Source organism: Melanotaenia boesemani, chromosome 6, assembly GCF_017639745.1.
Source record: "Melanotaenia boesemani isolate fMelBoe1 chromosome 6, fMelBoe1.pri, whole genome shotgun sequence".
Lineage (NCBI taxonomy): Eukaryota > Metazoa > Chordata > Actinopteri > Atheriniformes > Melanotaeniidae > Melanotaenia > Melanotaenia boesemani.
The window spans coordinates 17,772,848-17,788,544 of NC_055687.1; the positions used below are offsets into that span (position 1 = coordinate 17,772,848).

The window sequence follows — 15,697 nt, forward strand, 5'->3', positions numbered from 1 at the left end:
TTCTTATATTCTAAATATATATATATATATATATATATGATAATTCTAAATGTAATATTTAAAAAGTAATTTTACATATTTAACATGTTCTTTTACCAACTTTTAAAAATCTGCCTCTGGCTTCAAATTAAAAATCAAAAAGCCTTTTTAAAAATACAATAAAAATATCAGAAATAGGGTTATTATAAAATATGCTTCTTAATAGTCAAACCAGGTTCAATATGACTATAAAAAATAGTAAAGCCTCCCAAAAGCTTCCAAAATCCCTTTATGTGATAGAGCAATAAGTGAATTAATTGCAGGCTAATATGCAAAATCACCCAAAACTTAGTGCAACAGAACTTAGGGGAAATAACTGAGCATCTGTTTTACACAGAAAAATTCTAAAACATCTGCTCTCTATTAATGTAGAGGAAAGGGGACTGGCTTTGCTAATCTTTTGGTATGATGAGCTAATGGCAAAGTCTGAACATCTATTTTGTTTTGTGTTGTGTTTTCTGAAATATTGTTTATTAATTAATTGTTTTCTACAATGCTGATTACTGAATAGTTTGTCTTAAATGCTTCTACTGAATTGTTTGTCTTTTGCTAGTTTCTTCTCAAGTGTTCTGATCTGAAATATTTTTTTTACATTCTGTACCATTGAGTCATCACAAACATCAGCACTAAACATCATTAACTCTCCACATTGCACACTTACATCTCTGGAAGATGCAGCTTTTGCACAAAAATTCAGGGTTGCAGAAACTGCACAGAAATCAAAAATAAACTCTGAGTCTTCCTAATCACATTAGTATGTCACAAAAATATGTCATGTCTCAAATTCCACATAAGGAGATTGAAGTAGTCTCTGGTCTCCATCATTCCTCCGTTTGCTCCTCTTGGTATGCGGAAGCAGAAACAGCACTGTAAGGGTCCAGCACCAGCTGAGCACAGCGAATGATGGTTATCAACAAGAAGAAACAGAGAAGAAAGAAGAAGAAGAGGGCAAATCCAAGATCCACATCTACATCTAGCCTGGTTGCAGGGAGAGTTGGAGGATCCATGCTGGATGGGAAAAAGAAAAATCCACGAAAATGTATATGAGCACAACGCTCATCTGTAGCTTTCAAAAGAATTTGCTCCTCAAATGTATTTACTGCTTGTTTTCTCTCAGCTTTGATACATTCTCTCCTCCCAAAGAATAAAATGGACTCAAGGAGACATAGAGCCTCATTTGGCACCTGTGTCCTTTATCAATAGTTAAAAGGGAGTTTGGTAACGACCAGGCCGTTCCTGAGATTAGAACACCCCGGCATCTCTTCAGGAGACAAGACCTTTACAGAAGATGACACTTACCAGAGTCACAGGATCTCTCTTTGGTACACAGCGGAGACAGAGGATAACATGGCAGGATGCGTCTGCCTTGAAAGTGGTGTGCACAAAGATACTGTGCATAGCCTGTACTAAAACAGCTCATTGCACCTACACAAAGTTTGGATAACTTTATGATTCCAAAAGATAAATAAAATAAATAAATAAAAAAGAAAAAAAAAGTAGAAAAAAGCATTGTTTAGAAAGAGGATATGACACCTTAGTGGTAATCCAGTTGAGAGGGCTGGGAAACTGATCCTGACTTAAAAGAAAGGAAAGAAAAGTGCAGATTGTTTGTTTTCTGATGCTACCGACACACAAGGTAAAGGTAATTTAACAATGTGCAAAAATAAATAAATAAATTAATTAATAAAAGCATTAAATTGAACTAAAATAAAAGTCTTAACTAAGTGACATCATGAATTAGGACCAATGCTGCCACTCAAGTGCAACCCAGAGAGGACTCGGGACAGCCATCGTACAACATTATTTCCATTTGTTTTGACCCCCAGTTTGCAACTAAGAGAGGGACAGAGAAAACTGACTTTGAAAGATATTCACATACAAGTCTTTACCAATTCACGCAAATGGGAATGACAACAGAACCAGGCCAATCAAAGCTGGTTTTTGTTTCTCCAGATAAGAGCAACAATTCTAGCTCGGAACTCAATACATGAATGTTACTGCAACAGCCATGAATCTTACATGAGTGTGATTAGTTGAGTGCACAGCTAACACAACTGTCATTAACAGCAGGTATAAATGATTTTGTGATTAAGGATTAAATTACAGTGACACTGCAGTGTCCTTTCATGTACGTATGTGCAAGTTAAATTACAGCCCAACACCCTCATTGTTGACAATATAACAATTTAATATAAAAACCAAACATCTTTCTCTTGTTTAAAATTTCATAAACATATACAGTATATTTATATTTATATATGTGTGTTTCTAAGAGTGAAAAACATGGATACAGAGCAATCATAAAGGTTCTTTTTTTTTTAAACAAAGACAACACAATCACCAACATACCATCCTCTGGAAACTGGATATTTATCTAAATGGGTTACACACAATTACATAATCTGTCATCACAAATGTGTGAATCTTACACACAAACATTAGTTATCTGTAACTTTAACTTCCATACATTTAAAATTTTAGAAGCTCTACCTTTCATCTCACAATGTTCCCCTATAATGTCAAATCAATGAAAAACAGGCATTGTTGGCAAAGAACCCTTACAAGCAAGAAAAAAAACCCCAAAAAACAAACAAAACACTGATAAACTGTTTCTGGACATTTTTACTTGTTTTGCAAATTGTTCCATTTTTATCCTGAATACCCTTATCAAACCATAAAATACTAATTAAAGAGGAGAAATAGATAAAGAGGTCAACTGATAAAATACTTTAAAATCATATAAAAAAAAAGATCACTACTATATCTGTCCATTTTGAAACAAAAAAGGAAACAATGTCAAAAATGGCTTTAAAAGTACACAATTCTTCCTTATTATTGCTGATTTAATATTTCTTTTACAAAAGCAGTAGAAAAGCCTGCAACTACAGCATAAAGCGGGGGAAATTAATCCAAAGAAGGCAGAAACCTTACATCCTGAAGTTCATAATTATACTGTATGCAACAATTTTACATACATACATACATACATACATACATGCACACTGTATGTGTTTTGTAGGCAGAAAAAGATTCATTTGTATACATCATCAACGGGCACCAGTATGTAGCCATTGTAATAACGCGCATGTTGCAAATACATCAATCAAAAGGGGGAAAAAAATCTCAAGAGAAAACACTGAAAATATATATATTATATATATATATATATATATATATATATATAAATATATAGATATATATATATATATATATAGAGAGAGAGAGAGAGAGAGAGAGAGAACGTAGAAGTGCTTGATAAAAGTAAAAGATCAGTCATGCAGAGCGTGCAACAGCGGGGAATTTAAAACTCACTAAACATGTACATCCCTGCTTTTCCCTGAGAGTTTAAATCACCTGAGTGATTAATCTACATGGTAAAGGGTAAAACAGCTATGTAATATCCTAATGCCTGAGACAAAACACTGACATATAACAGAAGGCCTTGTTGTGTGTTTACTTCCTGTGTTTGTTTTTGTGCAGTCTGTTCAAGTGTAGTTGAGTGATTGTGCGCATTTTAACATTAATTTAGGCAGTGCTAGCTAGGGCATTTTCTTACAATGGCTGGAATATTGTGAAAATGATAATTTAGTCAGCAGCAATTTCTTGATTTTTCGCCTCATTACCTTTGTAATAAAATATCCCTTCATCTTTGAGTGGCTTGCAGTTGAGTCATTTAAGCCACGTTGTGCAAGGGAAGAATGCTACTCTCAGGAGCAGAGGATCTGAATAGAAGAAAAATGTTAGCAGAAGGAGGCAAGAAAACAAAAAAGACCAGCAGACGAGTATTGACCACATCACTCGTTATAAGGAGGGTACATGGGAATCTCAAAGTCCTCGTTGCTGAAGTTAGCAGGCTGATCCAACATAGACAGCACATCCTAAATCAGACAAAAGAAACACAGATTTGCTGTATCTGTAGACGGCAGGAGAGTAAACAAAACATGGTGAAATACAACACTCACAGGAAACATGTCTTGCTGGTTGCCCTGAGCATGGGGATGCTGCTCTGCATTATTCTGAGCATGCTGCTGGCCTTGCCACTGAGGCCACACTGCCTCTGCTGCTCGAGAGGGGAACTGGGCACCGGACTGAGAGCCATCTGAGACAGAGCACAGAGGAGTAAGGCTATATCTCAGCATGACAAAGAGACAGACATATCGGCACACAACCTACCATAACCATTGGTGTTAATGCTGGCACGTGCATTCATTTGTGGGTAATTTGTTGCATTGGTAGGGGCAGGAGCAGCACCTGTAGGCATCTGACTAAAAGTATTTGAAGAGCCACCTCCAAATCCTCCCATGGGAGGAAACTGAGGCGACATAGGTTTTGCTGCCTGTGGAGCCACCAGCTGGTAAAACAGAAAAACGTACTTTGATTTTTCTTATATAGAGGGTTGGATCGGTGACAGGCATAAACATGCATCATTGAAGAAAAGTTTAATTAATAAAAGAACAACAACAAAAACAAGCAAGATAAGACATCATCTTTCCAGTTTACCTGATTATTAATTGTGGTCTGGCTCCAGCCCATCCTCCAGTTGGTCCTCCATGACCATGGAGGGGGTTGCTAGTGCTGGATGTGGTAACTGACTGTGGGGTTCCGTTCTGACGAGACATCTGAGCCAGTATTTGGCCTGCTGAGTGCGTTGGCTGTGCCATCTGTGGATTCATGTTGACCTGTCTGCTGAGAGGATTATTATAAGTTAGAGCTCTGCTATCTAACCAACATGTGTGCTGGCCAAAATAAAATTAGAAGAGTTTGTTAGATCACCCTTTACTTTGATTACAAAATGCATTCATAATGTTTGTCTTGACCAATCTGTGACCAATTTGTGAAAATGTGCAATGCTCCCTGAAACACTCTTTCACCATGTGAGCCAAATAAGTTCCTGCATTGTCAACTTAAAATATCTCCATGCTATCAGAGGAGAAAAAAAAAACCAACAGACAATAAATTTTGCACATTGTATTAATCAGCTCCCTCATCCATCTGCTCTGTTTCTTTCTTAGGTCTCCTGGTAGGGTTTTGGAAATGTTTTCCCTCCCTCACCCTTTTAGTTTTTGTGACAGTGTAGAGGTGAATATTGCCAACTAATAGACTGGAGTGTGCCAAGTGACACATAACTGACTCTCCAGATGGATCAACTAAAATATCTGATGCTTATGACCAAGATCAACGTGAATGATTGAGCTTGTTTACATGGTCATCAAATCTGATATCTGGGAGTAATCAGGATAATTATAAGAATCTGATCTGATGCATTTACATGCACTTCTGAAATATGATATTCCAAAAATGTGTGTCTACATTGCCAGATTTATTTTAGAGAAAGTACACGCATAGTGACATCATTTCCTGTTAATTTCAAAACATCCGTTTTGTTGACACATGGTAGCACCAACTGTCCTTGCCATTAGTTGTCCAGATGTGGGAGCTAATAAGCCAGCAAAGTAGACTACGTGTGAATGCTTTACTTTGTTTATACTTCAAGAGGAGAAAACAACGGTTGCTTCGCCTACAAACAAGTATCCACCCCTGGTCTTTGAGTAAGAGTTTTTTCCGCTAAGCTCTTCATGAAAACTGTGAAAGCTGCAAAAGGAGAAAGTGGTGCGCAAATATTTTTACAGACACTCAATGGAAAGAGACCTTTAGAATGTCCTGAAGAGCATTTTATGAAACTGTGTTATCTGATGAAGGATGTCATGAGAAGGTGGCAGACCAACAGGGTTTTCATTTCTTGGAGCGTGCAAATCGTCTCCTCCTCATTCCAGAGATGACTCTTCGTTTGCCTCCCACTGCATGCACGGCTTCCACATTTATCTTTTTTCTGCTTGGATTGTGACTGCTTAGCTTCTGTCTTATTTAACCTCCTTTTTAACGTCTTTCTAATTTCCTCCATTAAAGGATTCTTTTGCACATGAGCAGATGAAAAACACAAAATAAATCAGATACGAATTTACATGCTCAAAGAAGTATTGGGGAGAAGTCTAGGTGTGTAAATCCCATTTCATAATCTGATAATGACAGATATCTGATAAAGGAAATCAGATTTGGCTATTTACATGATCACTTGTATAATCTGATAACTTCCGAAATCAGGTAATGATCAATTTTTTTTGGTGACCATGTAATCTTCATATAGCTAGCAATAATTGTTGCCATGTCAAGAGGGCATAAGAGCCTAATAAAGTTAGACCTCTGGGTAATGAGACAACAGCACTCACACTTAACTGATGATGACAGAGGGAAATTGAAAGATTTCAAATTCAAAGGGCCTCTGTTATATCCGTTTCATAAGGTCAGAAAACAGCCTTAACAATGGCAAAGGCAACAAGATGAAGCCTCTGCCATGTCTTGAGGTTTAAGGTGTTGCTTAAATGTAAACACATGCAAACATATGCAAACAACTACAGAAAAATACTGCCTACCTGTATGCATCACCTGATCGACCAGCAGGGAAGTTGTTGGCATAGATCTGAGTAGTTGGAGTAGAGGTGGAGGGTATACCCTTGGTCTGATCTGACCCTTGGAACAAGGAGGGGTAAAGCTCTGGCTTCTCTATGCTTTTGCTATGGTCCAATCCTGCTGTTGTCACTGGCTGCACTGGCATCTGCACACAACCAAAAATATAAAGTGTGGGATTATAATCAAACTTAAAAACCAAACACATTTAACTGTTAAAGTGGCTACTGGTTGAAATAAACAGCAAATATTCACACAGCTGGCCATGCACAATGAAGGTTCATTATGACTTGTTTATAGAAAGATTTATTAATTATTTATAATGGCTTCGGCTGATTTTACTGCACCACTTGGCATTTGCAGAATTGTGAAATTGGATATAAAAGTGCCTACCTTCATTTTGCTTAAAATTCCTCCAATTCTAAAATCTCTAAGTATAAATATACTAAATAGGAATGTGGTAATCAATTCAAATCTAAACTCCAGGCAGTCTGAAGGAAGCTCCAATAATGGAACTCTCCCAGTGTTTGGATCTGTTTTCCTGGTAGGCAAACAATCAACATCCTGCCACTGTTTTCATTACCATCATCAGCCAGTAAAACACCCAAGAGAAACATATAATCTGAGCTACAATCAAACTGTACATGTTTTGCTTGCACATGCACTGTCTAACCTGTGAGAGGGGAATTGTTTCCTGCCTCATACAGTCCATCTCTTGTCCACCTCCTCTAGGTCAGCCTGCTGCTGCAACTGCCTGAAAAAAGCAAGCAAAACATAAAGACAGTTCTGCACAAAATAGGCTAATTTCCATTTTATTGCCCTCCACTGCAGAGAGAAAACCCAAAAAACTCTTAACACAGAGCTCCACCCACCACCTGTCACCATGGCAACATAGGTGAGTACAGGAGAAGAGGATTTAAGCCTGTTAAACATACATTTTGCTAACATGCTACACCATCTATGTTAAAAGTTGATGTCTTAACTATATTTAATAGAAACCATAAGGAAAACGAGAACAGAAGGTCATGCTTCCTTTTTTTAAACTTCTATTCAAGCACAAAAGAAATGAAGAAAGGAGTCACCCAGAGTGGGCAATAGGAAACAAAAATCAGAAGGACTGTAGTTTGCTAGAAACAGCAGTAGTCTCCCATGAAGAAGCAGCCCCTGTTCTCCCATGCACAGGGAGGATAGTCGCTTCAGGCCTAGTCTCACCTGGTGGCTATCTGCCCTGGGCTGAGTACAACAGGATGGCCATTTGGGCTGCTCTGACCAAGAGAGGGGGCATCGAAGCCCCTGGGAGGAGATGGAGTGAGGGGGTCCTGGGTCGAGTTTCTACTGCCCCACAATCATTGACGGGTACAGAGGAGAAGTATTGGAAAAGAGTGATAAGTGTGTGGTTTATTAAAAGGGGTTGTGGTTGGGGTTTAAGAGGAACTGGGGACTGAAGGTAATGGTATGCATCCAGACAGAAGAATGTGTCACAGCAGTTACATTTCATAACTTCAGTTGTTTCATTAGGTCTTGTTTTTGACTGTGTAATCATGCAGGAAGTATTACTCACTTGACATTGACATTTGTACAGATAATATACTCAATCTCTTCTGAAAACGGGTTCTGGAAAGTGAAAGAGCTCGTTCTCATCCAGATCCATTCTCTCGATTTGGCGCGAAATCGAAACATCACAGACAGAACCTGGCCCTTCAGCTTTATGACCTAAGGATGCAGAGTGCAGAGGGCCAAAAAAATCATTTCCAACGATGAGCAGGTTTACATGCACACAAACTTAATCACACACAGAAATGCAGTGACTGGGAAGTATCAAGTTACATAACTAACTAAACTAAATGTTTAGGCTGAGAACTGATGGTACGGACATACTGTGGTTGGACAGAGAACAAGTTCCCTTACAACACGAGTTGCTTTGACTTTTAGGGTTAGTTTCAGTTTTACTATGACTTTGAATTACTTCACTTCATGTAAAAATCTGCAACTAATAGTTTTTTTTTTTTTTTTTTGCTACATACCAATTACAGACTATCCAAACTACTGTCATTTAGACTTATATACATTAAAGTAAATAAATGACAAAAACAAGCTTCCAAAGAAAATATCTTTAAATTTATCATGGCAAGGAGGCTTTCTTGTTACCGCGCAAGACAATGTAGCTATTAGGTGACATTTCATGCTAATAGAGTCAGTGTGGTTAGTTGTGGCTTCATAATACAAGTATGTCTACATATGAAACACTCCTGAAGATGCATCAAGTATCTTTCTTTTTTTTTTTAGTTATTTACCTGTTGGAAACTGTCTCTCAGTAAGCCTTGGTCCTCTGGGTGGGCAAACTCTAGAATATTCTTCCCCAATAATTCCTAAAAACCACAACAGAACAGTACAACAGAAATGATCCCACTGGACACTAATTCATGGCATAAAGAGGGTTGGGAGACGTCCAGTTTTCATCAGCTGTCTTTACCTGGGGCTGATAGCCAACAGCAGCCATGCAACGGTGGTCTAAAAAAGTGAACGTGCCCTGGCAGTTATGGCGTGAGATGAACTCTACTGGAACGCTGATACTGTTAATGTCTGTGTCACTTGGGCAACAAGTAACCTGGAGAAGAGAGTGAAAAAAAAAATACACAGGTTCAAAATAGTATGCATTGAAGAAGGCAAGCACAACCAAATACATTTACATTTAATGAGAATTAACAACACTGAGACTTTAACATCCACAATGTGCACCAATATGATTATTTCCCCTTTCTACGTGTTGAGTTTCATGCTGTTATCGCCACATAAATATTGACTAAAACAAAACATGTGTACAGAACTTATGAATTGTATAGTGATTTCAAAACATGCGGTTTTTACATCACAGCTGCCATCCATCCATCGTACCTGTAACCTTCCAATGGCAACTAGACAGTAGCGACTTCCCTGATTGTTGTCTGCTTCATCATCTGTTAACGATACACCTAGAACACAAACATAGACAATTACCATAAACTTTAACATGTTGTGGTTTCAGTTAGGTGAAGCAAGAATTAGCAGGTGGTTCTGTGAAGGTATTGGTTTTACCTGCAGGAGGCCAGGACTTGATGTATCCAGTACAGTGGACCACAACATACTGGGGTTCCCCTTCCTTGGCTGTACCCAAACCATTCCTGATTTATTTGAAAATAAAATAGCCCCCCCCCCCAAAATTATTAAGCATATTTATTTATTTATTAAGCGTATTTCCAACATTCGTCATTATTAATTCCAGCTTATTTTTAATTAAGAAAAGCTGTTTTTGTCACCTGTTTCTATTCCTAAGAAAACCGAGTCTATTCATCGATATGGTTCCACCGGACATGTGGCCACACCTGGAAACAGACCATCACATGAACCACATGTACATCCAAAAGAAGAAACTGAATAATTACCTCTGGTACAAGTCTCACCTCATTCTGCAAATGAATGATCGACGGGCTCCCATACTCATTCTAGCCGACGACTGCTGACTTTCCTTCTTTACTGTTCCAGTCTTCAGGTCCAACATCCTCCCTTTAAAAAGGAAAATAATACAGTGAATTTCAGACCACAGTTTTTTTTCCTTATTTGCATGTTTTTTACTTTTCCGCCTACTCAGTGATGCACTCCACTATACCTATTATACACTTTGATACCTGTGCTATTATTCTCTGCAGTGGAGAGCTGCTCCCTGAGTTTTTCTGTGTCATCCGGATGGAGCTGGTCATAAAGAGAGGAGCCAAGCCATTCAGACTGTGGCTGGTTGAGGACGGGCGTCAAGGAGTCAGACACATAAACAATGCGGCCAGTCTCACATGACACCACAAACAGGAAGCCATCAGCTGCTTCCAGGATGAGATGCTTGAGTTCCTATAGACAGACAGAAGTTAATAAAAAAAAAAAAAAAAAAAGATGAAAAGTCAATCAAATCTGTGTATTTGTTCAATATGTAAATATTTCAATGTGACAACGATTTCTTTTTCATCTAGAATATCCAGTTTTCAATGCATTGTGATATCTTATCGATCCCACTTATTTAGGGAGTGTGTAAACAGACATGTGCTGCATGTTGGTGTCAACATTCACTTGTTTTTACCCATTTGCAAAAAATGTTAGCAAGTGCTGTAAATGTATGGGAAGCTTAGTAACAATCATTCAAGACTCAAGGTCTATTCTGTCTGTTGTAAAACAATTTGTCAACCTCCCAGTAGACATCTGAAAATTACTAAATAAAAAAAAACAAAAAAAACTATCCAATCAGAGAGCAGACGGCTTCCCAACCTCCCGCACCCCTGCAGACTCTTAAAGAGGAGTAGTTTTAACATGGACAAAGGCGCGAGTATGTACGAGTTCTGAGCAGCATGTCTCCTGTGTGTGTTCTTTAAGTTACTACGTAAGGTTCACTCTATATGTCTGAGGAATGTCTACATCAGCAGAAACATCAGGAGGGAGCTCCCGAACGGAAAAGAGAAAGAAAGAAAAAAAAAAAGAGCCAACAGTTTATCGAATTCATTTAGTCTGATATTGTTAAAAACTTCATCACATTCATTTTGCCACAGAAACTGTCACACCCAGTGTCATTTAACAAACCACTGTGGTCACACCACCACCCGTCTTCTAAACTGATCTACTCCCCTTTAAGAGCCTGCAGCAGTGCAGAAGGACAGGAAGCTGTCTGCTCTCTGATTGGACAGTTTGATTTGTCACCATCCACAACTGGACAAAATTCACAACCAGAACTTCAGAGTCTCGCACAGTTTTGTGCTTTGCATCTGTGAACAGGTTTGTGTAAATAGAATTTTTTTTCCTCCCGCAAATACAAATCTTTTTTACAACTATGCAAATCCTTTTCTGCACATTTCCAAACTTGAATTTTTCAGGCAGACTGTTTTTACAGGTTGACAAACTTGATTTAAAGATGCAAACTCTGAAATTATGTGAAAACATTCATTTACAACTGCAAAATCTTTATGACTTAAGACTGAGCCCATACGTCATAAGCAGTACTGCCCTGTCAGCAATTACCAAGTACCCTGAAAGCCCTCGATTTTAACGTCTCCCCATGTTACTCATACCTGATCAGTAAGAAAGGAAGGTTTATATGATCCATCCGCATTGGTACTGCCACTTCCTCTAAGAGACTTCATATGAGACACTGCCATTCGTAGGATGGTTAATTTGTCTGGTTTTCGTGCTAGTGCGCTGCACGAAGGCACCATATCGGACAATTCTGTGATGTAGGCAGTCATCTTGTTCCGCCTTCGTCTTTCAATCTCACTGTGATTCTCCCTGGAGTGAGGAAACGAGGATGGAAGAGGTGGAGAGAAAACAAGGGGTTGAGATGAAGGAACACAGACAGGAAGGTGGACAACATGGAATAGAGTTTAAAGTTAATGTTGCAATGTAAGTTTGCAAATCAGGAAGAAGAGCAGGGAATGAAAAAAAAGTGAGAGAAGTAATGGTTATGTAAAACAATGTCTGATTCATAAAAAATGGGAGTGAGAAAGCAAGAAAGTCTGGTCTTTCAATTCCAGATTGTGTGATAAAAGAGAGCTGGTGCAGACAGCGAGAGAGAGAGAGAGACCCTTCAGTTGTCCTGGGAGGGGGAGACAAAATAGACAAAAGAGGACAGTTGCTCAAGGTGAAGGGATTACCAGTATAAAGGTCCCTTACTCACACACAGCAGTGCAGTTAGTGACACATAACACAGTGCTGGGTTTTTAAAGTTAACCAGCTGCCTTTTTGACAGGCACCAAAAGAGAGGCATAAAGCAGCAAAATGTATTGGAAATTTTGTGCTGTCAAAATGACAGTGTGCTGGATTCCCAGCAGGACAGGATAGTTTTCGGTCACTGCATTCAATATCAATATGAATACAAGCGGAAGAGGGAGCCTTTCTCAGTGGTACATGCCATACCTGGCTAGTTTTTCCTTATCTGCAAAACTCTGATCTTCTTCCAAAAACCTGGAAATGAAACCAGCCTACTAAAACACAGGCTCAAAAGTTACTAGAAAATTTAAAAAATGGAGTATAAGAGGGAAAAAAAACACAAACCAAGAAAGCCACCCAAAAATAAAAAAACTGAAGGGGGTAAGCACTGCATCAAGAATATCACAGCCCTTAAACTGCCTCCACACACATCCATTTCCACCACTTTATCTTCCTACCTGGCAAAGCGCTCTTTGTCATTGTTCGAGCCTCCTGTTTCATCATCACCTCTGACAAAGAACAAAGAAAATACTGTTATCTCAGCAGTCCAGACAATTCAAACATGAGGATTTTATCATGCTTTATTAAGCAGTTGTGACACATGTGCTGAAGCCCAGAACATTTTAAGACATTACCGAGAACTGTATGCTAGAACATGAATGTTAACATCAGTCAGACTGGATTTTGTGGTGCATCTACCCTGCCAACTTCTTGGTATAAAGTCCATACCACATCTGAACAAAGTGAATAAAGTTGGTAATTTCTAATCATGGTATAGAAGTGTGGACAACAGCTGATGCACTTTTCTCTGCGCTTTTCTGAATTTCCCTCACCAATTGTGTATTACTGACATCTAAATGGTAAAGAGTGTGCATTTATATAGCGCTGTCCTATACCTGAAACAATACCCAAAGAACTTTACATTACACATCACATTCACCTATTCACACACTGATGGCAGAGGCTGCCATGCAAAGCGCCACCCGGGGGGGGGGGTTAATACCTGAATAACTTGCTTCCTTCATCGTCATCAAAATCTGACCTGTAAGAGAGTAAAGTCAGATTATCACATAATCATCTGTAAAGATATCTTATGAAAACAAAAGTAAACCAGTTGCTAAATGCACGCGGTACTGTAATATCAGGCAAACAAAAACAAACAAAACAAAACAAAAAAATAATAATAAGGGGAGGGGGAAGAAAACTTACGTAGCTCGTCTTTTGTTGGTTCCTTTCGATACAACTGAACCACTACTTGTTTGGGTCCCACTCGCCCCCAATCCCAGATTTAGGTCTGTTAACTCTATTAATAAAACAGAGCAGAAGGAAGGCTAATGCAGCTGGGATGACAGGTGATTTGCCTTTTGTGCACTGGAAAAAGAAACTTCAGCTCTGGAGCTTGTACCGCATTGCATTACAACATGTAGCTGTCGAGTTTTATCACACAGTTATATGTGTGAAACATTAAATAAGATCCACACAATAAATAAATAAATAAACAAATAAATCAATAGGAAAAACCCCACTGGTATTCGTGATTTGAGTCTACAGATAGCTAGTGATCACGACACATAGCAAGCCTTACGGCTTACAGCAACATTACTTAAAATGTAACATCTGGACTGAATAACACGATCTCAGCTAACAGTCCACTTTTTAAAAGTAAGTTTCTCATCTCTGCTCTGGTGATTAAACAAAAATATCACCAGATGGCTTTTGTGACTGTAAACTAGGCACTTATTTAAACATAAATAGCTGCTAACAAGCTACCGCTTATGCAATAACCAGGTAGGCTCGGTGTCGCATTAGCTTTGCTGCTAAGCTAATTTAGCTCGTGCTGTCACGCTATCTTTAGAAGAGTCCACTTAAAAAAAAAAAAAAAACTCAAGAAAATACCAATAATCGACAAACGTCTACATAGTACTGTTGCTAAATCGTCAATGTGGCTTTTACTTAACTTTACCTGGATTTGAAGATGACATGTCCGTGTGGAATAACATAAACAAATAACTTCTGCAGTGAAAAAAATAACTCACTCTGCCCCTCCCCCTGACTAGCTAGCTTTAAGCTAACCAATCCGGATCTCCTGACGCGCTCTCACTCTTTGTTATAAATGCCCAAAGGCATGATTAATGTTACTCCAGGGCTAGCATATGGCTTCACACATAACCTTAACTAAATACCAATGTCAGTCACTGTCTGCTTTGCTGCTTTCTCCCCGTTTAAACCCCCCTGTCTAAGTAAGATGGCGTTTTGAGCTAAAAAGCTCGAGCGTATTCATTCCTCCTCTTACTATTGGACAGCAAGCAGCCCGATACAAGTGACGCAATTCACTAGGAAACCCAGATTTTCTCCCTACGTGCTTTTGGTAGTAGAGAAACACGCATGCTTGTCCACAGCTGGTTTACCTCCCAATAAATTTCTGCTGTAGAACACACATAGCTCGTGAACTTTTACGACTTTCTTCTTCTATAAAACATTGGAGAACATTATTGTATTGTTTTAGTTCATGACCCGATTAAAATACAGCACCCCATTTCCACCGACGGGTGCGGGTCCGGACACTACTCGTTACTGATGGTCAATCTAATCGATTTTTTTAGGTAAATAACTTTGGTTGTCAAATGAATGCCAGAAAAAGCCACTGTCAGTAAAATGTTCTTTACCTATTTTCATGTATGATTAAATTAGAACAGGTAAATGTAGCTATTCATGGTCATGTAAACAAATGTATTAGTTTTTACAATGTTATTAAAATATTAATAGATGTAAGTTTTTTGTGTTAAGCAAAAACAACCTATTGACATTACTTACTTTTTTTTACATGTTTATGGATTTTCTTGTGTGTAGTACCCACTGTAGTCCACCTTCATCATTTATATGGGATTCAGCGCCGGTCTTCTTGAGCCATTTTTATCAAGAGGAAAATTGGCTGATGGATTAGCAAGCCTGTTGAAGATCCTTATCCTGTCAATAGGTCCAGATCCAGTTCAACTTCATCTTTGATCACACATTAATTACCTTACTCTTTGATGTTGTATGATCAAGAGTTCATAGTTGCATCAATGATTGCAAACTGCTTGATCACTGAGCAACTCTGAACCATGACCCTGATCTTTAAAAATCCAAGAAAGACTGATAAGCATCCATAACCTTGTTTCCTGACAGCTTTGGAGAGCTTCTTAGATATAGGTATGATAATGTCACACCTAAAGAGCAATGGCTCAGTGGATAGAGTGGTCGTCCTGTAGCCCAAGGGTTGCCAGTTCGATCCTGGTCATGTTGAGGTGTCCCTGAGCAAGACACTGTTTCCCTAATTGCTCCTGATGGGTTAGTTAGCACCTTGCATGGCAGTTTCCGCCATCAGTGTATGAATGGGTTAATGTTACATACATGTAAAGGGCTTTGGATAAAAGCGCTATATAAGTACAGGCCATTTACCATTTACATTTAAAAGAGGCAATTTCCATTGTTA

General features: G+C 38.6%; 2 protein-coding genes across 2 annotated transcripts; both read right to left on the minus strand.

The window, feature by feature from the left end:
* Positions 1–860: 860 nt before the first annotated feature.
* On the minus strand, positions 861–1,046 carry LOC121641406 (cortexin domain-containing 1-like). The gene has a single exon (XM_041987514.1). The coding sequence runs from the start codon at positions 1,044–1,046 to the stop codon at positions 861–863; it is 186 nt and encodes a 61-aa protein (XP_041843448.1).
* Positions 1,047–2,206: 1,160 nt separating this feature from the next.
* Positions 2,207–14,507, minus strand: LOC121641325 (aryl hydrocarbon receptor nuclear translocator-like). The gene is given in 22 exon segments (XM_041987396.1): positions 2,207–3,917; positions 4,002–4,138; positions 4,213–4,395; positions 4,544–4,725; positions 6,471–6,652; positions 7,170–7,230; positions 7,232–7,258; positions 7,717–7,839; positions 8,066–8,217; positions 8,799–8,873; positions 8,978–9,112; positions 9,400–9,476; positions 9,580–9,665; positions 9,801–9,866; positions 9,945–10,047; positions 10,170–10,383; positions 11,589–11,802; positions 12,430–12,477; positions 12,681–12,731; positions 13,226–13,264; positions 13,432–13,525; positions 14,186–14,507. Coding segments are annotated over 22 exon segments (2,370 nt in total). The 5' UTR covers positions 14,223–14,507; the 3' UTR covers positions 2,207–3,833.
* Positions 14,508–15,697: the final 1,190 nt, after the last annotated feature.

Coding starts and splice junctions, on each gene's coding strand:
- LOC121641406 (XM_041987514.1), bottom strand. CDS start 1,046: ATGGATCCTCCAACTCTCCCTGCAACCAGGCTAGATGTAGATGTGGAT.